Raw genomic sequence first — 23,214 nt, 5'->3', positions numbered from 1 at the left:
GTGCCCCCCGAATGCTTTCTCTCTTCTTCTTTTTACTTCTGACACGCAGCTTGCATTCTGGGGGAGATAGATGCACGTGGCCACCTCCCATCCCGCAGCAGCTGTCGGCTAGTCCAAGCCAGGACCTTCCACTCCACGTTTGTGTTTCCCCCGCCATGCCCGCGCACTCCTGGTCCCGCTCATAGCGAGATTCTCAGTGAGGCAGACTACAGTTGAGGAGAAAACGTTCTGGGCAAGTGTTCTTCCATAGCACCTGCTGTGCCTGAATGTTCCCCTCTGTTCGGAAGGGTGTGTTTTCAGTAGTGAGCAACGTAGAGACGGTGTAATGAATACACCAGAGTTTTCCTCTCTTGGTGGCATTATCATTATAATCAGGTGACATTCCGGGAAATAGCAAAGTTAGCTTTGTAGCTCGTGCTCTGTATAAAAATGTGTTTTCTCTGTTAAATGTTTAGAAGTAAGTGTTCAGTGAAACAGGAAACCACTCCTGTTCTCTCGCTCCTATCTCCTTGAGACTTCGACTATCCCAATGTATCACTGAAATATTTGGATGTTTATAATACAAAACGGGGCTTCCCACGTGGCTCAGTGGTGAAGAATCTGCTTGTCAAAGCAGGAGCTGCGGGTTTGATCCTCGGAATGGGAAGATCCCCTGGAGGAGGGCATGGCAACCCACTCCAGTATTCTTGCCTGGAGAATCCCATGGACAGAGGAGCCTGGCAGGCCACAGTCCATGGGGTTGCAAACAGTCGGACACAACTCAGTGACTAAACAACAGTACAAAACAGTGGCAAAGAACTTTCCTAAGACAGCCTCCGTGGATTTGTTTACTCGTTGGAAGTCAAAGCCTCTGTGGCCTGTTTTGTTCTTCCTGATGGATAGATCTGATCAGATCATGACCTTGTTCAAAAACTTTATCTCTCAACTTTTGATCTCATTCCAGTGTTCTCTGATGCACTTTACTGTCCAGAGAAAATTAGTTCCTTACTGTTTTCCTTACAAACTTTTTTGCCCATGCCTTTCTGCAGCCTTTTCCCCTAAAGTGACCCCTCCCCCACTTCTACTGCATACCAGAACTTCGCTAATTTTTGAGACCCGCTCTACAAAGCTTTCTTTGATTTCTTACCAAAATTCTGTTACCGTCACATTGGTGCCTGTCTTACGATTCGTCTTCCCTGTATAGTAGTCTAGATTAGTATTCATCTGTTTTACCAGACTACAAGTGTCTTGGTGTCACTTTCCACGTTTTTTAAAGTGAATGTGTTAGCCGCTCAGTCGTGTCTGAATCTTTGTGATCCCACAGACTGGGGTCAGGCTCCTCTGTCCTTGGGATTCTCCAGGCAAGATACTGAAGTGGGTAACCATTCCCTTCTCCAGGGGATTTTCCTGACCCAGGGATTGGGCCCGGCCTGGGTCTCCTGCATTGCAGCCAGATTTTTTATCGTCTGAGCCACTGGGGAAGCCCCATTTCATGTCTAATTTATCTGGATTTTATCTCTCGCCCTGGTGTCATCCTTTAGTTTAATCTGCGTGTGGTCGGCAGATGCCAGTAATGAGTGAGTCTTTGTGAACCATGTTACATGGTGTAGAAGAGGTGTGAATGAGAGACAGAGCTGGCTGTTTTGTTATCATATAATCTAAAGTGTCTAAGCTCTAATTTTAGAATCTTAACAACATGCCTGAAACAAAAGTAGTATGTTGGGTAAAACAGTTACATTTGAAATTATAATGCATTTAATGTGTCACCCTATCCTCAAATTTGTTGTGTCTTTGAGATTCTGTGTTGTTATTTCAGTCCACTCTGTGTAAAAGGGAATGCTGAGTGTTTATACATGTTGTTAGGTTTGAATTTTGGTGTTTGACAGTGATGTTTTATTTTTTCCCTTAGCGTATATTTGTGTATGCTTTTATCTTTCACAAGCTACTGACTGTATGCTTTGTGCTTGTCTTATGTTGCAGATTAATATCCTTTCAAGAATTTGTGGCGTTTGAATCTGTCCTGTGTGCCCCGGATGCTCTGTTTATGGTGGCCTTCCAGCTGTTTGACAAAGCTGGCAAAGGAGAAGTTACTTTCGGTAAGCGGTGTGAGTGTGTGCACACCTCAAGACGTGCAGACTTGTGTGACCAGTTTGAGTTTTTCCCCAAGAATGAAGTATGTGGAAATACTTTTAAGAAGTTAGGCTGTCCCTTTTAACAAGATAGCCCAGTGTTTTCAGGCTCTAATGCTTCAAAAATCTTCCTTTGTGAAATATTAAGTTTCTGGCTTATTATTATTAATTTTAAATTATTTTTGGCTGTGCTGGGTCTTGGTTGCTGTGCCGCAAGCTTCCGCTCGTCGTGGCCAGCAGGGGTTCTCTATGCTGAGAGTGGGCTTCTCATTGCAGTGGCTGCTCTTGGTATGGAGCACGGGCTCTGCAGCACAGGCTCGGTAGCTGTGGCGCACAGGCTTAGTTGCTCTGAAGCATGTGGGATCTTCCTGGAGCAGGGATTGAACCTGTGTCCCCTACATTGGCAGGCGGATTCTTAACCACTGGACCACCGGAGGAGTCCTGGCTCAGTAGTTTTGACACTGTGGTTTAAGGCGAGGAAGGATGGAGCACGACTCAGTCACAGGGTTATAGAAGGGGAGAGGCAGACAGGATTTGACTGTCTGGTTCATTCCCTGCGCAGTCGGTAGTGCCTTTCCGGATGGAATGAAGACATTAATACAGTGCCTAAGAACAGAGGGGGCTCCTGTTCCCAGTACCTTGTCTCCTTACCTTGTGCTCATGGAGTGGCTGAAACCCAGAGGCAGCATGTGAGATGGTAGTTCGGAGCAGTATGTGGCAAACCTTGCTTTTCTAAATAACACGGTTCCCTCTGGCTGGACTGGGAGTGTCTGTTATCCCACTGCCACCTTCTTTTGAAAAGACAGCGCCGTCTTCACAGGGGTCAGCTGCTAAGCTGCAGAAACCCTGGAAGTCTTTAGGGATTAGAAGAAAGGGGAAACCAGGACATGGTGGGCAGTGGTTAAGTTTTTTTTTTTTTTTTTTAATACACTTGTTACTGAAGATACATTGGGCAGAAGGTACCCTATTTCTCTCAGACTGTGCAGTGTCCAGTGTATATTGTCCGGATGTGTGAGCTTGGTGTAAACAGTTTTGCCATAAAGAACTTTGGAGCTCTTTGCACAAATTGTGCATTCAGGGGAAATGGCTAATGCACCCATTTTAAACGTCTCTGTTGTTTCTAATTTATTCAGAACTCTTGGGCTTGTCTTCCTTGTAAGGAATGTATAGATGGGGGAATACAGATGGTGTAATAGAGCACCATCTATTCTGGATGATTCTACAATTGGAGAGACTTAGCTCCTTCCAAAGGAACTATGGTCTTGCCAGTAGTCATGTATGGATATGGGAGTTGGACCATAAGGAAGGCTGAGCACTGAAGAATTTTGAACTGTAGTGCTGGAGAAGACTCTTGAGAGTCTCTTGGACTACAAGGAGATCAAAACAGTCAATCCTAAAGGGAATCAACCCTGAGTACTCATTGGAGCAATTGATGCTGAAGCTGAAGCTCCAATATTTTGGCCACCTGATGTGAAGAAATGACTCATTGGAAAAGACCCTGATGCTGGGAAAGATTGAAGGCGAAAGGAGAAGAGGGCAACAGAGGGTGAAATGGTTGGATAGTATCACCAATTCAATGGACATGAACTTGGTGAACTCCAGGAGATGGTGAGGAACAGGGAGGCCTGGCGTGCTGCAGATCACGGGGTTGCAAAGAGTCAGATATGACTTAGTGACTGAACAGGAGCAACACTCCTTCCAGCTCTGCCACTTTTGTCTCTGAGCCAAGCTAAGGATCCTTTCAGGTCTTGATTTTCCTTATGAGAAATGAAGATAATAATTACATAAAGTCTAGGTAAAGCACTGTGATAGATTTATCCTGTTAGCCCTTCCCCTCTCCACCCATTCCTCTGTGTTCGTTTGACATGACAGTATTTAAGGCTAGGCCAGCCAGGATAGAGGCGAAACACATAGACTTACCTGATTTTGTTTCATATCATCTAGCAACTCTGATGCTTTCCATTTGCACTTCATGAAGATTATTTAATATTTAAAAATTCCGGGAATAATTTTAGGTCTTTCCCTTTCCGTCACCTAATTCCTCTTAGCATCACTGTAACCGCAGCTTTTCAATGGAACCCCAATCAAAATGTCCCTGTTAAAATCCACAAATAATAAATGAGTGGCTAGCTCATGGTGGTGTTGATTTATCCAGTGAAAGTCAGTTTGATGAGGATGTTATGATTGCATTTGCTTGGGATGAACAGGAAGAGCCTGGAAGCGTCAGTGAGTTCAGCACAGGTGCACGTGCTCTCTCTCTCTCTCTATTGCTTCCCTCCTTTCTGCAGCAGGTCTGGAGTAGGGGCTGGGATAGAGCTGGGTTGGAGATGGAGGTCTGAGGAGTGGACTTGAGACGTTTTCCTTGACTCCAGTGATCTTCCCTCTATGGGTGTGGGGTGGTGGGGGCTGCTGTTGGCCCCAGCACGCTGCTGGCCTGGTGGAGGAAAGAAACAAAAGACTTTTGCCAGTGCTGGAAGGGCTGTTAGAGTGATTAGAAGAAAAGACCAGGTAAACAGCAGGAGAGAGGTACGTGGGAGCCGTCTTTGCTCTGTAGAAAGAACAGTGGCTTGAAAACTCTGTTTCTGCTTCTTGCTGGCTGGCTGTTGATGGGGAAGTCGTTTCTGCTTTTTGAGTCTTATTTTCCTTATTTATAAAATTAGGGTAATAACCTGCCTTCCAAATTAGGGTAATAACCTGCCTTCCAGGACTATGTAAAGGTTAAAAGACCTACTGTACATAAACGGGCTATGTGGAAAACAAAAGCCTTTACAAAAATGATATTACTAAAAGGAACAAAGTGGCGGAGGAGTGGGTGAATGTGGAGTACATCTCTCTCCACGGTATATCAGGTATACACCTTCAGATACAGAAGAGCATGCAGAACACCAGCTGAGAATGGACAGGAGTACCTGACCAGTGGAAAAGAATATACAGAACCACGCAAAACTCTGTAGGATGAAGGAACTAGGGGGAAAAGCAGGAGTGTTAGTAGGACTGGACCTGCCCTAAGGGATGGGGGAACTAAAGCAGGGGTCCCATCCCCACACTGGGGCAATTGTCTGAGTCAGAGGAGAAACATTTAAGGCTGAGAGGGAAACAGCTGATCTGTGGCAGCCTAAATGGAATGAGACTCAGACAGTCCTTGCCACAGCCATACATACCCTGGAATCAGACAGTCCTTGCCACAGGGCAAGGACACGGGACAGGGACACGGGTCCCCTGGAAGGTGCAGCAGCTGGGAGCTGGAGTTTAGGAATTGTGGAGCAATCCCAGGGCAAGGGCTGCTGTTGACTGAGGAGAGATGGTTCAAGGGGATGTGAGGGAGGAGGTTGTGGTGGGAAGTGCCTGTGGAGGAAAGCTGGGCAGCCATGGAAGCAAGGCGATACTGCTGAGTCTCACCCGTAGTGGGTGGAGCTATAACCATAGCCTCTGTCTCCCCACATGCCTGCTTCAGCAGCTGAATAATAGGCTGGCCCATCAAATGCCTGACACACTGAATTACAGAGTAGGACCCCACCCAGGGTGCCCCTTTAAGTGCCTCGCGCTGATCTACAGAGAAGGACTCCAGGCAAGGGAGCCCTCTAAGTGCCTATAGGGGCGGAGCTATGGAGAAAAACTAGCTGAAAAGGCCTACTGATCGCCAGCTACAATAGGCTTGAAAAAGGACTCTGATGGGCCATAACTCCTGCAGTGGAGGCAGTCCGTGTCCCTGCACACTTGGCGCTGCCAGAGTCTCTGCAAGCCAAGCAGCTGTGCCACCTTAACGCCCAACTCTTACAGGGGCAGAGCTGCCACAGGCGAAAAAAAGTCTTGCGTCTGTGTGTGCAGGTTTGCTTTGGTCGTGTCCAACTCTTTGTGACCCTGTAGACTGTGGCCTGCCAGGTTTCTCTATCAGAGGGGTTCTCCAGGCAAGAATATTGGAGCTTATTGGCCAATACTGGTTGCCATGCCCTTCTAGAGCACTATATTTCCTGCTGCCCGAGCAGCCAACTCCCCTGAGTACCTGGTGCTGCCAGAACCCCTGCAACCCCAGCAGCTGCACCACCTCTGCACCTGGCCCTCACAGGGGCAGACCCAAGTCCTCCAGAGCAGCCTCAGGAGCAAACCCCAGTGGATGACCCACATGCAGAGGTGGGAATAAAGCCACAATTGAAACCCAAGGGCAGTGTGGCTGAGGAAGAAGACCCAAAACCTTCCCACCAGCTGTACAAGCTGCAGATTAAATCCACACGATCACTAGGCAGACTCTGTGTCTGGAATATATAAAAGGGCACTGAGAGCTCCTGCAAAAGAAAATGCACTAGTTCTGATAGCTGTGGACACTGGAGGTGAGAACGCACAGGAGTAGGAGCAGCTTAGAATCTGAGCTGCCCTCACAGCAGGTCCAGAGATCAGCGGTGTTGGAGGGCATCCTAGGGAGGCGAGGTGGACTGTGACTCCCAGCTGGGGAAGGGACTCTAACATCAGTAAGTCAAGAAAAACTTTTGTTATTCTTATGTTTTGACTTGTTCTGTAGATTCTTTCGGATTTTTTTTCTTTTTTCTTTTCCTTTTTATGCCCCCTCTCTACAATCGACAATTGTAGTTGTCAATTTTATTGGCACTATGAAATCCTATTAAGCTTTTGAGCTTTTTTGTTTCCCTCAGTCACATTTTTTATTGTTATAAATCTCTGCCTCTGTGTTGGGCTTTTGCAGTTCTGTGGTGTTCTCCTTTTTTTTTTGCTTCTCTTTTTTAAACTTATTATTATTTTTTTCTACATTTATTCCTTTGCTTGTTTTTCCTACTGTTCTTTTCCCCTTGCAGTTAATCTTTAATGTATATAAATCTTTTTTAGCTATCTCTATTTAACTTTGCATATCTATTCTTTCTTTCCTTTCCTCTCAACATAGTTGTTAGTTTTATTTTCATTGCTTTATTCCCCAATTGGCACCTTGCTTTAATTTTGTTTTTCAGTTTTTGCTTTAGTTAGTTTTATTCTTAACTGGTAAATAAAATTTTTGATTTCCTTTCTTCTCTGGGTCAGTCTACTATACTTTATTTTAGTTGGACTGTTTTGACTTTGCTTATGGGTGTATATGTGTATGTATATATTCCATTATTGTAATTATTATTTGCCTGATTTTGTAACTGCCATTTGTCTGGGGTTCATCTTTGGTTTCTCATTTTTGGGTGTTTGTTTTAATCTCATTAATGCCATAACAAACCACTTGTGGAATCTTCATTCTGATGAGAGATCAAGCCCTGAGCCTTTGGAGTGGGAGCACTGACTCTAAGACCCTCGACTACCAGAGAACTAACCCTAGGAAGTATCAAATAGTGAGAACTCACACAAAGGAAACCACTTGAATACAAGACCCAGCATCACCCAGCCACCAGTAACTCCCTGTGCAGGATGCCTCATCTAAACAATAACAAAACAAAAGACAAACCCAGTCTTCAGCAGACAGGATTACCACTTCACTCAGCCTTCCCCTCAGAGGAAAAACAAACAAAAAAAACTCAGCACAAATCTCACCTATACAAAGCTTACACAAACCACTGGACCAACATTAGGAAGGCAGAAACCAAAAGGAGGAAAGAATTCAACCTTGAAGCCTGGGAAAAGGAGACCTCAAACACAATAAGTTAAAATAATAATGAAAAGGCAGAGAAGTACTACACAAATGAAGGAACAAATTAGAAACACAGAAGTCCAAATAAATGAAGAGGAAATAGGCAAACTACCTGAAAAAGAATTCAGAATAATGATAGTAAAGATGATCAAAAACCTTGAAAGCAAAATGGAGGAAATGTAAGAACCAATTAACAAAGACCTAGAAGAATTAAAGAATAAACATACAGAGTCAAACAACACAATTACTGAAGTTAAGAAAACTCTGCTACTGCTAAGTCACTTCAGTCATGTCCAACTCTGTGCGACCCCATAGACGGCAGCCCACCAGACTCCCCCGTCCCTGGGATTCTCCAGGCAGGAACACTGGAGTGGGTTGCCATTTCCTTCTCCAACGCATGAAAGTGAAAAGTGAAAGTGAAGTCGCTCAGCCGTGTCCGGCTCTTCGAGATCCCATGGACTGCCACCTACCAGGCTTCTCCGCCCATGGGATTTTCCAGGCAAGAGTACTGGAGTGGGGTGGAATCAATAGTAGAATATCAGAAGCAGAAGAACGAATCAGTGAGCTGGAAGATAAAATGATGGAAATATCTTCTGAAGAGCAGAATAAAGTAAAAAGAATGAAAAGAACTGAGGACAGTCTCAGAGACCTCTGGGACAATATCAAACGCACCAACTTTTGAATATAGGGGTCCCAGAAGAAGAAAAGAAAAATAAAGGGTATGAGAATTTTTGAAGAGATTATAGTTGAAAATTTCCCCAACATGGAAAAGGAAATAATCAAGTCCAAGAGGCACAAAGAGTCCCATACAGGATAAACTCAAGGAGAAACACACCAAGACACATACTAATCAAACTAACAAAGGCTAAACATAGAGAAAGAATATTAAAAGTAGTGAGGGAAAAGTAACAAGTAACATACAAGGGAAACCTCATACGGTGATCTTTCTGCAGAAACTCTGCAGGCCAGAAGGGAATGGCAGGATATATTTAAAGTACTGAAAAGGAAAAATCTATAACCAAGATTACTGTACCCAGCGTGGATCTCATTCAAAGTTGATGGAGAAAGAAAAAGCTTTTCAGATGAGCAAAAGTTAAGAGAATTCAGTACCACCAAACCAGCTTTACAACAAATGTTAAAGGGACTTACATAATCAAGAAATACAAGAGAAGAAAAAAGATCTACCCCAAACAATTAAGAAAATGGCAATAGGAACATATATATCAATAATTACTTTAACTGTAAATGGATTAAATGCTCCAACTGAAAGACACAGACTGGCTGAATGGATGCAAAAGCAATACCCATATATATGCTATCTACAAGAAACCCATTTCAGACCTCAAGACACATATAGACCAAAATTGAGAGGATGGAAAAATATATTCCATGCAAATAGGAAGTAAAAGAAAGCTGGAGTATCTGTCCTTATATAAGACAAAGTAGACCTTAAAATAAAGAATTTTTTAAGAAATAAGGAAGAACAGTACATAATGATCAAGGGATCAGTCCAAGAGGAAAACATAACAATTGTAAATATCTATGCACCTAACATAAGAGCACCTCAATACATAAGACAAAAATGGACATAACAGGAGAAATTGACAGTAACACAATAATAGTAGGAGACTTTAACACCCCACTCACACCAATGGACAGATCATCCAAACAGAAAGTTAATAAGGAAACACAAGTCTTAAATGATACATTAGATGAGATGGATCTCATTGATGTTGTCAGGACAGTCCATCCAAATGCAGAAGAATACACCTTCTCCTCAAGTGCACATGGAACATTCTCTAGGATAAACCACATCTTGGATCACAAATCAAATCTCAGTAAATTTAAGAAAATTGAAATCATGTGAAGCATTTTCTCCAACCACAATGCTATGAGACTAGGTATCAGTCACAGGAAAAAACGGTAAGAAACACAAATACATGAAGATTAAACAATACATTTTAAAATAACCAACAGGTTACTGAAGAAATCCAAAGGGAAATCAAGAAATTTCTAGAAACAAATGACAGAACACGACAACTCCAAACCTATGGGGTGCAGCAAAAGCACTTCTAAGAGGGAAATTTATAGCAGTACAGTCCTACCTCAGGAAATAAAAACATCGAATAGACAACCTAACTTTACACATAAAACAACTGGTAAAAGAAGAACAGGAACCCCCAAAATTAGTAGAAGGAAAGAAATCATAAAGATCTGAGCAGAAATAAATGAAAAAGAAATGAAAGAAACTACAGTAAAATTAATAAAACTGAAAGCTGGTTCTTTTAGTCAAGATAAAGAAAATTGACAAACCTTTGGCCAGACTCATCAAGAAAAAGAGAAGAATCAAATCAACAAAATTAGAAACAAAAAACGAGAGGTTACAACAGACAATGTGGAAAAACAAAGGATTATAAGAGACTATTATAAACAACTATATGGCAATAAAATGGGTAACCTGGAAGAAATGGACAGATTCTTAGAAATAGAAATTATGAACAACCCAATTACAAGCACTGAAATTGAAGCTGTGATCAAAAACCTCCCCCAAAACAAAAGCCCAGGACCAGATGGCTTCACAGGAGAATTCTATCAAACATTTAGAGACGAGCTAATGCCTATTCTTCTAAAACTCTTCTAAAAAATTTCAGAGGAAAGATCACTTCCAAACTCATTCTATGAGGCCACCATCACCCTGATACCAAAATCAGACAAAGACAACACACAAAAAGAAAACTACAGGCCAATATCACTGATGAACATAGATGCAAAAATCCTCAACAAATGTTAGCAAACAGAATTCAGCAACACATCCAAAAGCTCATACACCATGATCAAGTTGGGTTTATTCCAGGGATGCAAGGATTCTTCAATATATGCAAGTCAATCAATGTGATGCACCATATTTACAAAAATAAAAACCATATGTAATCTCAATAGACGCAAAAAAAGCCTTAGACAAAATTCAGCACCCATTTATGATTAAAACTCAAAAAAATGGGCATATTAGGAGCCTACCTCACTGTGGTACAGGCCATATATGATAAGCCTACAGCAAACGTTATTCTCAAAGGTGAAAAACTGAAAGCATTTCCCGTAAGATCAGGAACAAGACAAGGGTGTCCACTTTCACCACTATTATTGAACATAGTTCTGGAAGTCCTAGCTATAGCAATCAGAGAAGAAAAAGAAATAAAAGTAATCCAGATTGGAAAAGAAGAAGAAAAGCTCTCCCTGTTTGCAGATGACATGATACTGTACATAGAAAACCCTAAAGATAGTATCAGAAAATTACTAGAGCTAATCAGTGAATGCAGCAAAGTTGCTGGATACAAAATCAGTACACAGAAATCACTTGCATTTCTATATACTAACAATGAAAAATCAGAGAAATTAAGGAATCAATCCCATTCACCATTCCAACAAAAAGAATTAAATATCTAGGAATAAACTTACCTCAGGAGACAAAAGAACTGTACACAGAAAACTATAAGACACTAATGAAAGAAATCAAAGACAACAGAAACAGATGGAGAGGTAGTCCATGTTCCTGGGTAGAAAGAATCAATATTGTGAAAATGACTATACTACCAAATGCAATCTATAGATTCAATGAAATCCTTATTAAATTACCAATGACATTTTTCACAGAACTAGATCAAAAAATTTCACAATTCATGTGGAAACACAAAAAAACCCTAATAGCCAAAGCAGTCTTGAGAAAGAAGAATGGAGCTGGAGGAATCAACCTTCCTGACTTCAGATTATACTACAAAGCTACAGTCATTAAGACAGTATGGTAGCAGCATAAAAACAGAAATATAGACCAATGGAACAAGATAGAAAGCCCAGAAATAAACCCATGCACCTGTGGGTACCTTCTTTTTGACAAAGGAGGCAAGAATATACAATGGGGTAAAGACAGCCTCTTCAATAAATGGTGCTGGGAAAACTGGACAGCTACATGTAAAAGAATGAAATTAGAACATTTCCTAACACCATACACAAAGATAAACTCAAAGTGGATTAAAGACCTACAGGTAAGATAAGAAACTGTAAAACTCTTAAGAGGAAAACATAGGATACTCGATGACATAAATCAAAGCAAGATCCTCTATGACCCACCTCCTAGAGTAATGGAAATAAAAACAAAAGTAAACAAGTGGGACCTGATTAAACTTAAAAGTTTTTGCACAGCAAAGGAAACTATAAGCAAGGTGAAAAGACAACCCTTAGAATGGGAGAAAATAATAGCAAATGAAACAACTGACAAAGGATTAATTTCCAAAATATACAAGCAACTCATACAACTCAATACCAGAAAAAGAAGAAAAAAAAAAAAAAAAACCAATTGAAAAGTGGGAAAAAGACCTAAACAGACATTTCTCCAAAGAAGACATACAGATGGCTAACAAATACATGAGAAATAGTCAACATTGCTCATTATTATAGAAATACAAATCAAAACCACAATGAGATATCACCTCACCTTGGTCAGAATGCCTCTCATCAAAAAGTCTGCAGACAATAAATGCTGGACTGATGGTGGGAAAGTAAATTGATACAGCCTCTATGGAAGATGATATGGAGATTCCTTAAAAAACTAAGAATAAAATCACCATATGACCCAGAAATCCCACTCCTAGGCATAGACCTTGAGGAAACCAAAATTTAAAAAGATGAATGTATCCCATTGTTCATTGCAGCACTATTGACAATAGCTAGAACATGGAAGCAACCTAGATACCCATCGACAGATGAATGGATAAAGAAGTTGTGGCACATGTATACAGTGGAATATTACTCAGCCATAAAAAGGAATGCATTTGAGTCAGAAAGCCTTCCTCAGCGATCAATGCAAAGAAATAGAGGAAAACAACAGAATAGGAAAGACTAGAGATCTCTTCAAGAAAATTAGAGATACCAAGGGAACGTTTCATGCAAAGGTGGGCTCGACAAAGGACAGAAATGGTATGGACCTAACAGAAGCAGAAGATATTAAGAAGAGGTGGCAAGAATACACAGAAGAACTGTATGAAAAAGATCGTCACAACCAAGATAATCACGATGGTATGATCACTCACCTAGAGCCAGACATCCTGGAATGTGAAGTCAAGTGGGCCTTAGAAAGCGTCACTATGAACAAAGCTAGTGGGGGTGATGGAATTCCAGTGGAGCTATTTCAGATCCTGAAAGATGATGCTGTGAAAGTGCTGCACTCAATATGCCAGCAAATTTGGAAAACTCAGCAGTGGCCACAGGACTGGAAGAGGTCAGTTTTCATTCCAATCCCAAAGAAAGGCAATGCCAAAGAATGCTCAAACTGCCCCACAACTGCACTCATCTCACACGCTAGTAAAGTAATGCTCAAAATTCTCCAAGCCAGGTTTCAGCAGTACGTGAACTATGAAATTCCAGATGTTCAAGCTGGTTTTAGAAAAGGCAGAGGAACCAGAGATCAAATTTCCAACATCCGCTGGATCATGGAAAAAGCAAGAGAGTTCCAGAAAAGCATCTATTTCTGCTTTATTGACTATGCCAAAGCCTTTGACTTTGTGGATCACAATAAACTGTGGAAAATTCTGAAAGAGATGGGAATACGGGACCACCTTACCTGCCTCTTGAAAAACCTATATGCAGGTCAGGAAGCAACAGTTAGAACTGGACATGGAAAAACAGACTGGTTCCAAATAGGAAAAGGAGTTCGTCAAGGCTGTATATTGTCACCCTGCTTATTTAACTTATATGCAGAGTACATCATAAGAAACGCTGGGCTAGAAGAAGCACAAGCTGGAATCGAGATTGCTGGGAGAAATATCAATAACCTCAGATATGCAGATGACACCACCCTTATGGCAGAAAGTGAAGAGGAACTAAAAAGCCTCTTGATGAAAGTGAAAGAGGAGAGTGAAAAAGTTGGCTTAAAGCTCAGCATTCAGAAAACAAGGATCATGGCATCTGGTCCCACCACTTCATGGGAAATAGATGGGGAAACAGTGGAAACAGCGTCAGACTTTATTTTTCTGGGCTCCAAAATCACTGCAGATGGTGACTGCAGCCATGAAATTAAAAGATGCTTACTCCATGGAAGGAAAGTTATGACCAACCTAGATAGCATATTCAAAAGCAGAGACATTACTTTGCCAACAAAGGTCCGTCTAGTCAAAGCTATGGTTTTTCCTGTGGTCATGTATGGATGTGAGTGTTGGACTGTGAAGAAAGTTGAGCGCTGAAGAATTGTTGCTTTTGAACTGTGGTGTTGGAGAGGACTCTTGAGAGTCCCTTAGACTGCAAGGAAATCCAACCAGTCCATTCTGAAGGAAATCAGCCCTGGGATTTCTTTGGAAGGAATGATGCTAAGCTGAAACTCCAGTACTTTGGCCACCTCATGTGAAGAGTTGACTCATTGGAAAAGACTCTGATGCTGGGAGGGATTGGGGGCAGGAGGAGAAGGGGACAACCAAGGATGAGATGGCTGGATGGCATCACCGACTCGATGAACGTGAGTTTGAGTGGACTCTGGGAGTTGGTGATGGATAGGGAGGCCTGGCATGCTGCGATTCATGGGATTACAAAGAGTCAGACACAACTGAGGGACTGAACTGAACTGAACTGAATGAGGTGGATGAACCTAGAACCTATTATACCAAGTGAAGTAAGTCAGAAAGAGAAAGATAAATATTGTTTTCTAACACACATATATGGAATCTAGAAAAATGGTTCTGAAGAATTTACTTACAGGGCAGCAATGGAGAAACAGACATAGAGAATAGACTTATGCACATAGGGAGAGGGGAGAAGAGAGTGAGATGTATGGAGAGAGTAACATGGAAACTTATATTACCATATGTCAAATAGATAGCCAACAGGAATTTGCTGTATGGCTCAGGAAACTCAAACAAGGGCTCTGTATCAAGCTAGAGGGGTGGGATGGGGAGGAAGACTGGAGGGAAGTTCAAAAGGGAGGGGATATGTGTATACCTATGGCCAATTCATGCTGAGGTTTGATAGAAAACAACAAAATTCTGTAAAGCAATTACTCTTCAATAAAAAAAATTAAAAAAAAAATGATATTACTAGTAGAAGTAATGTGAGAGAACAAGGAGGATTTTCTTTTTTTCCCCTTCTTTTTCTGTTTGAGAAACCCTTTATTTTAACTTGGGCTTCCCTGCTGGGTCAGATAGTAAAGATCTGCCTGCAGATCAGGAGACCTGGGTTTGAACTTGCAGTTTAAGCACTGACCAGAGAGCCAGTAATTTACTTACTGCCATGTGTTGGGCAAATTTCTATTTCTGAAGACATAAAAGAGTACATAAGAAATCAAGGCTTCTAGGCAGCTAACAGGCTTCCCAGGCGGTGCTAGAGGTAATGAGCCCACCTGCCAATGCCACAGACACACGAGATGCAGGTTTGATTCCTGGGTGGAGAAGATTCCCTGGAGGAGAGATGGCAGCCCACTCCAGTATTCTTACCTCAGAAATCCTATGGACAGAGGAGCCTGGCCGGCTGCAGTCCATAGGGTTGTAGAGAGTTGGACAGGACGGAACCAGCTTAGCATGATCGCACGCAGGCAGCTAAAATTCTGCTTCTGTCCTCAGTTGCATGTCTATTGTGGCAGAGTGTGTAGCTTATCTCCTGGAAGCCTGCCTTCTGCAGGTAATTTGTTCCAAAATCCACCTGCCTCACAGAACACCAACAGGGTATGTCCTGTGTCTGTTGATGATGAGCCGATGGGGTCTTCACCCTGTGGGTGTCATAAAAGATAGCCTGGGCTTTTCTGAGCTGTTAATACCTATTTAGGATTAAATTGAAAGGGCCATGCATAGTACGAAGAAGATACTCAAATGACTGTCAAATTGCAAAATAATAGCTGACATTTCTCACTGAGTCAGGTAGAGTCCTTCAGTGGAGGTGAGTGCTCTGTACAACAGGCTTTTGCCAGGTAAACACAATCATACAAGTGTGGCAACCTTAGGAGTGTTTTCTTAGCCTGTACCTTTAGAAGAAGCCAAAAGATGGTAGGTTTTTCAGGAAACTCAGTGGGGTTAAAGAAATTTTTAAAAAATGGAGTTGGGCAGGAAAGTGGATATGCCCAGTCAGTTTCAGTCTCAGAACCCACTGTATTATAAGAGAATTTGGATCTGTGTCCTGGCTCTCTGTCCATGAGGTTGTTTGAGAGACACACTCTTTCCTTGGGTTACTTCCTCAGCTCTCTGCAAATCCTTCTTTCAAGAGTGACCCTTTTGTACATCAAAAGGTTTTCGACGTACCTGAGTACGTCACCTGAGTATGCATCTTTGGGAGGGGTAACCATGGCAAGAGAGGAAGGGCTCTCTTTTTACCTCCCAGATGGGGACCGTCAGCTCCAGTGACAAGGTGAGCATTGTTCTTGCACTCAACAGCGGGTCATCTGTGGCCTCCCCAGGGGCTATGGGGAAGGCGGTGAGTGGCTTCAGAGCCCCCATGTCTCCTGGCCTTGTATTTCATCCAGAGGAGGGCAGTTACATTCTTTATCTGTTTACATACGAGGTTTCCACGCAAGAGCTCATTTGAAGCAGGGCTTCCAGGGCTAAGCTCAGTAAGCAGCAGTGCTTGTCAACAAGCCGTCAGTGCCCGTGCTCCCACTGATGCTGATTCTGATATGCACTAGACAGAAATCTCACGGAGCGTTTCACTGTCACACTTCAGTGAAGCCTTGCCCAGCGTTTTCCCAGACCTTGTTTATGTTTACCGTATTTTCATGTCTCCATCACTCCCTGTGTTTGCTACAATGAAAAGATCTTGATTAGGCCTATTTTGTTCCTTTGATATCTATGTCATTATGTTCTCCTGTTTCCTTTGAGGGAAAACATGTCTCCAGTATTCTTGTTCTCACCATGTTTTCTTATTTTGATACCTATACTTGTAAATGTTATTTTATATCAACAGGTATATTACCATATCAGTGTAAATAGAAAATTCTACTTCACAATTTGCTGTTCTGTGTGATTGGAGGAAAAAAAGATTCTCTTCTAAATATTTGCGTTTTTATTCTATTTTATGTGATACTGATTATTTACTCGTGATTTTTAAGTATACTTTATTGACGTAGACCATACATGCAGAAGGATTCATGTCATAAGTGTGCATTTTGATGACTTTGCACAGTAATCATAACTTATTTTTACCACCATGCAGATCAGAAAGAGAGTAGTATAGATCTCGTCCCAGTTAGCGCCCACCACCCCACTCTGGTCCCAGTGATAACAACTGACATTTATTTGCTTGCTTTTAAACGCAATAAAGATGGAGTGATACAGAATGTACTCTTTCATTTCTTTTGTTCAAATGTTATTTGTGAGGTTCATCCGTGTTTTTGCTGTATGTATTTTTTACTTTCTTTTTCTTTGATGTGTAATATTCCATAATATGACTATACCCTAATATTGTTACTCATTCTAGTGTTGATAGACATTTGCGTATTTTCAGTTTTGATTGCTGCAAATGTGCTCTGAACATTCTGTTTTTTAAAGCTTTTTATTTTATATTGAAGTATATCTGATTAACAATGTTGTGATGGTTTTAGGTGGATAGCGAAGGGATTCAACCATACATACACATGTATCCATTCTCCTCCAAACTCTGCTCCCATCCAGCTGCCACATAACACTGAGCAGAGTTCCCTGTGCTATACGGTGGGACCTTGCTGGCTATCCATTTTAAATATAGCAGCATGTAGGTCTTCTCCCATTCTTCCCCCCGGCAACCATAAGTTCTGAACATTGTTTTATATATTTGTGTGTGTGCATGGTGTGTGTGTAGGTATTGTAGGAGCAGAATTGCTGAGTCATAGAAAATATGTGTATTTATCTTCAATAGATATTGCCAAACAGCTTTCCAAAGTGGTTGTACCAGTTTGCAATCACACCATCAGTGTGTGAGAGTTCTAGTCAGTCTACTTCTCTGCAGACACTTGCTGTTATAAGTCACTTTCATTTTAGTGTTCCATCCATGGCTTTAATTTGCATCTTTCTGATTACTTATGGGCTGCACAACTGTAGAACAGTCTTTATTGGCCATTTGGGTGTCCTCTTTAGTGTGTTTCTGCTTTCTAGGTAAAAGGCCTTTGAGGGTGTTTTTACTCTGGGACTTGTACTTTTATTCAATTCAAGGAATCCTGAAGAACTGAAGTTCTTAATTTTAAAGTTCTTAGTTTTAATTTGTAAATGCTACAAATCACCAGTATTTTTTTTTAATCAATAGTGCTTTTCTTAGAGTTAAGAAATCACTGCTTACCCCACAGTCATGAGGATATTCTTGTATACTACTTTTTTTTTTTTTTTCCTAATGTTTTGGCTCCACGTCACAGCATGTCAGCTCTTAGATCCCCCACCAAGGATTGAACCTTCTCCCCCTGCAGTGGAAACACAGAGTCTTAACCACTGGACTGCCAGCGAAGTCCTGTCTCCTGTATTTCTAAATATGTTTTGTTTTAATTTTTTTGGTATTTATTTTTGTTTTTAGTTTTATGTATAATATTTTTGTTTTTGGTTGCACTCGGTCTTCACTGCATTCCGGGCTTTCTCTAACGGTGAGGGGAGAAAGGGGGCTACTCGCTGGTTGCGATGCTCGGGCTCTGGGCACGTGGGCTTCGGCAGTTGTGGTGCAGGGGCTCAGTTGCCCCATGGCGTGTGGGATCTTCCAGACCCAGGGATCAAACTCCCGTCCCCTGCATTGGCAGGCGGGTTCTTGTTCAGTGTACCACCAGGGAGGTCCTCCTATATTATCTTAACAGAAGTTTTGTTTTCCTTTCAAATTGAGATGTTAATCTTTTTAGCATTCACTGGCTTTTTGGTGGCTTATCTTTGGGTATAGCAGGGTGTTGAGATCCCGGCCTCCCTGTGGGTGTCTGGTTCGCCCAGCACCACTCAGGGAGAGGGTCCCTCTTCAGTGCTGCCCAGTGACACTGCTGTCCTGAATCAGATGTGGGTCTGTTTATGAACTCTGTCCTCTCATAATTATCTGTTCTGCACCAGAGCTTTACGGCCTTAATTGCTAGATCAGAGACAGCAGACTTTTTTCTGTAAAGGGCCAGATGGTAAATATTTGGGGCTCTGTGGTTCATAGGATCATTCTCACAGCTACTCAGTTCTGCTGTTCTGTGGATGCATGTGGCTGTGTTCCAACAAACTCAATTTGCAAAGATAGCTGGTGGCCAGTGTATTATAATTTGCTGACCCTTCCATCAGTGTATTAACAGGAACGTACTCCAGTTGATGGTGTTAAGACTAGGGATTAAGACACTTGGTAGAATGGTTTGGTTGTGGTGATATTTAGGTGTCTGCCATGAGCTGGGAAACAAAGAAGGGTCTTTTCTTTGTGTGTAACATGGTTTGATTGGCTTGAGAAAGTGACTTTTGAACACACATTTGAAAGAGGTAAGGCAATTCATCATATGGAACAGGGATGAAGGAGGGGAGGAAGAATGGCCTTTGCCCTGGTCGGAAGGCTGGTATGTTCTTGGCACGTTTAGCTGGTATGTTCTTGGCACATTTAGGGAACAACAAGGGGGACCCATGTGGATTAAGTGAGGCAAGGGGGTCCTGGTGGGAGAGGAGCTCAGAGACGGATCTGATCAAGGAGCACGCTGTAGGCCAAGGTTAGGACTTGACTTTGATGGTGTGTGAACTGGGAAACCATTGCAGGTTGCTGGATTTATTTATTTGTTTTTTAGCGGAGGAGTGTCATGGTCTGGTTTATATTTTAACAGCGTCACTCTGGCCATCGTGTTGAGAATAGATCATAGAAGGGCTCAAGTAGGAAGAGAGAACGGTTAGGAAGCTGGTGCAGTACCCAAACGAGGGGTCGGGGTGGCTTGGACCTGAGTGGGGTTAGGGATGCTTTGAAGGGAGAATCAACAAGGGGTCTCTGGCAGGTTGGATGTGGGCTGTGAAAGAGATACAGGAGGCAAGAATGATTCCAGAGTCTTTGGCCAGATTGATTGAGTGGGGTTAGGGGTGTTTTGAAGAGAGTTAACAAGGGGTCTGTTACAGGTTGGATGTGGGCTGTGAGAGACATACAAGAGGCAAGAACGATTCCAGAGTCTTTGGCCAGATGAACTGGAAGAGTGGAGTATCAGCTGATAACTTGGAGGACTTCAGGCTTAGGGTGCTGGGGACAGAACAGGAGCCCACTGGTGAATGTGTTAGTTTAATGCATATGCCTGTGTATGTGTGAGTTGCTCAGTCGTGTCTGCCTGTTTGTGACCCCATGGACTGTAGCCTGCCAGGTTCCTCTGTCCATGGAATTCTCCAGGCAAGAACACTGGAGTGGGTTGCCATTCTCTGCTCCAAGGAATCTTCCTGACCCAAGGATCAAACCCAGGTCTCCTGCATTGGAGGCTGATTCTTTACCATCTGAGCCACGTGGGAAGCCCATTTTGATGCCTACTGGATATCGAAGTGAGGAGGTCAAATAGGCACTTAGGTATGAGTGTGGAATTGGAGAGATAGATATTTAGTAGTTATCAGCAAATAGGTAGTGTGTGTAAGCCTTTCAACTGGACAAGTGAGATAAAAGATTAAGGTAGGGTATCCGTTGAATGCTTACTATGTTGTAGGCCTGGAGGTACAACAGTGACAAGATGGAAAAATCCTTCCATTCAGGCAGCTTACGTTTTAGGGAGAGAGACACAGGAAAGAAAGTATGATGTCAGGTTCTATCCATAAGGTAAAGCAGGCTCAATGGGAAGGAGGGATGGAGGCTGGCCAGGCAGACCTGGAAGAGTGACATGATATGAATTATATGGCTCGACAGTAAAGAATCTGCCTGCAATGCAGAAGACCTGGGTTTGACCCCCGGGTGGAGATGATCCCCCCTGGAGAAGCAAATGGCAACCCACTCCAGTATTCTTGCCTGGAGAATTCCATGGGCAGAGGAGCCTGGTGGGCTACAGTCCATGGGGTCGCAAAGACTTGGGCACACCTGAGCGACTAAGCTCATATTTCGGGAAGAGGTAGAGCTGTGGGGTCTGGGGGTTATGGTCACTTGGGAGGTGCTGTGATAGTCCAGACAGGGGTGGTGGAAGCCTGGACTGGGTACCAGCGGGGCCATTCCCAAGAATGAATCCTGTATGACTTGGCTCCTGATTGGCTCTGGGTAAAAAGGGATCAGAGGAAAGGAAGAGTGGGGGACCTGGGAGTAGCCGCTGAGCTTGTTCCCCTCCGAAGACTTGTGGTTTACATAATCTCTTGAGAGAAGGGAAAGTGAAAGTTGCTCAGTCATGTCCTACTCTCCCTGACCCCATGGACAGTCCATGGAATTCTCCAGGCCAGAACACTAGAGTGGGTAGCCTTTCCCTTCTCTAGGGGATCTTCCCAACCCAGGGATCAAACCCGGTTCTCCCGCATTGCAGGGGGGATTCTTTACTAGGTGAGCCACCAGGGAAGGCCCTGGTGAGAGAAGGGAAGTAACTGTCATTGTGATGTTGAAGTTTATTGATCACCTACTTCATACCCGCCCTGAGCTAAGTGCTTTACACGTAATTGACTCTGTAACCCTCACAGCCTCGGAGGCCCGACTGGTTATAATTCTCATTTTTCTGATGAGGAAATGGCCTTGGGGAGGTTGAGTAACTCTTCTGTGGTACTGGAGTTGCCTGTGGTGGAGCCGGGGTAGCAGCCGGCCTCATTCTCTGTGCCACACCGCCTCCCACTGGCGCTGGCCAGGTTCTGTGAGGACCGCCTGCCTTTGTGATCCAGGTCGGCACCCATTCACCCTTCACTCTTTCAGTCTCTGTTAGACATTAGAGGGATTTAATGCAGTTTTTTTGCGAAGAAGTAAAGAACAACAAGTAAATGCATTAAAGGTTTACCAGACTGGAAAGTAATTATAAGAAGGTTCCTGGATTAGAGTTCTCAGTACACATAGACATGCCTTGGTTACAGACGTCCAAGTATTTTTTTTTTTTTTTTTTTCAAGTATTTTGTTGAAAGGCACTTGTGATGGGCTCTACCCGCCCGGGTGGCTTTATCTTTTGATGTGAGCAGATTTTTGAGTGAAGGGGGAGTCATGGAGTTGTGGGAAGGGATGGGGAGGTGGCCTTTGTGCAGACGGAGGATAGTAGGGGCGGTACCTTGATTGAAGTGTGGGTGCTGGGAGCGGGGGCCCCATGTGATGGCGTATCCACCATGGGCCTCTGAGCAGGAGGGTTTTTGTTTTTATTTTTGTTAGGAGAGGCAGTTGGGAGTCCTCCAGTGCTGCAGAGAGGACAGGGACAGAATCTGAGTGTTGCTTGGAAAAGGTGGGGTTTGTTGTGCTGACTGGAGTGGGCAAAGCCAGAGGCAGGCATGCCTGGGATCCTGGATTCCTGAAACAGAGAAGTAGATGACCACTCCCATTCTGTGAGTGGATGGACTGAAAGTCAGGGTTTGAAAGGATTTACCCACCTTCTGAGCAAGTTGGTGTAGGGTGGTTTTCCAAAACTTCCGTTTCCAAAGGTTTCTTATTTGTTGATGCTGGGAAAGCAAAGCATTTTCATTATGATTTTTAACAAAGAGGTGTGTGGTTTAGTGAAACTGTTAACCTGATATATTTAGTACACCTACCAGTGATTGGGTTTCTCATGATGCTAGTTTAACATGAACTAGCCTGTTGATCAGTGTTTCTTAGTTGTATCTGTAGTTGTATCCGCAGTAGGCAACAGCAATAGCCTAACTCAGTAGTAGTGGAGGACCTGAATCTTAACTCTGTCTAGCCTAAGTCCCAGTCAACCTTTAAGTAGTACTTCAAGTTAAAATGTAACAATTTTACTTGCTTAATGCCATCACATCTTTCTTTTCCTTTGATTTTTTTTAATTACTTGTAAACAAAATTTCATGAAATGTTTCATATGCAGTTTTACAGTTTCCATTCTTAGTATATGAATGTAAGCACTCAGTTTCATTGTTGCGTTGGTGGTGTGTCTGTCCACAGTTCTTAACTGGCCTTTAACAACAGGAATTCTCAACTCTGGTTCTAGATGAGCCTTAGAGCCCTTGAATGGCCACAGCTGTTAGTTAACGTCTTCTCAAAATGAGCGTTTGCTTTGAGCAAATCTCAAAGGAGTCAGTGATCTGCCAAATGACTGGAACTATTTGCTTTTTTAAAGAGAGACAGTTGAATGAGTAGACATATGTTAAGACTTTTCCAGCATTGCTGTTTAAAAACTTCAGTTGCAAAATCGTCTTTTCCCTGAGCCACACTGGGAGACTTGGCTGCCTTGCTGTTTCAGCTCTGTCAGTTAGCCTGGAACCCAAAAGAAACTAGCCCAATATTGATCTTTTATTGTAAATTGCAGTGGCCTCTTGTCCTTTAGTCTTAACTATTGAGTGGTAGTCTTAAGTTTGGTTACTTTAAAGTGGTGTCTCCTGTTTATATTAGTGTTTTGTGAGACAGGATCCTCTAATTAGACAAAATTTTTACTTTACGAAGGCTCTGAGAAGTCCTGCAGAGAAAAATAAATTAACTTTGTCC

The 23,214-nt window shown here is 42.7% G+C and overlaps 1 protein-coding gene across 10 annotated transcripts in view; it reads left to right on the top strand.

Annotated features, from left to right (window-relative positions):
• The window catches only part of SLC25A13 (solute carrier family 25 member 13), a 228,434-nt gene that overhangs the window by 81,014 nt on the left and 124,206 nt on the right, over positions 1–23,214 (top strand). For 9 of the 10 annotated variants that reach the window (XM_055589788.1, XM_055589786.1, XM_055589795.1 and 6 more), the window contains one exon: positions 1,960–2,075. The exons of the other annotated variant lie outside the window; for it this stretch is intronic. In XM_055589788.1, coding sequence (XP_055445763.1) covers positions 1,960–2,075 — 116 coding nt within the window. The remainder of the gene's footprint in view (positions 1–1,959; positions 2,076–23,214) is intronic. 10 annotated transcript variants of the gene reach the window in all.

Source organism: Bubalus kerabau, chromosome 8 (assembly GCF_029407905.1).
Source record: "Bubalus kerabau isolate K-KA32 ecotype Philippines breed swamp buffalo chromosome 8, PCC_UOA_SB_1v2, whole genome shotgun sequence".
NCBI lineage: Eukaryota > Metazoa > Chordata > Mammalia > Artiodactyla > Bovidae > Bubalus > Bubalus kerabau.
Note: the sequence above shows the minus strand (reverse complement) of the source record. Positions and strands in the feature narration are given on the sequence as shown.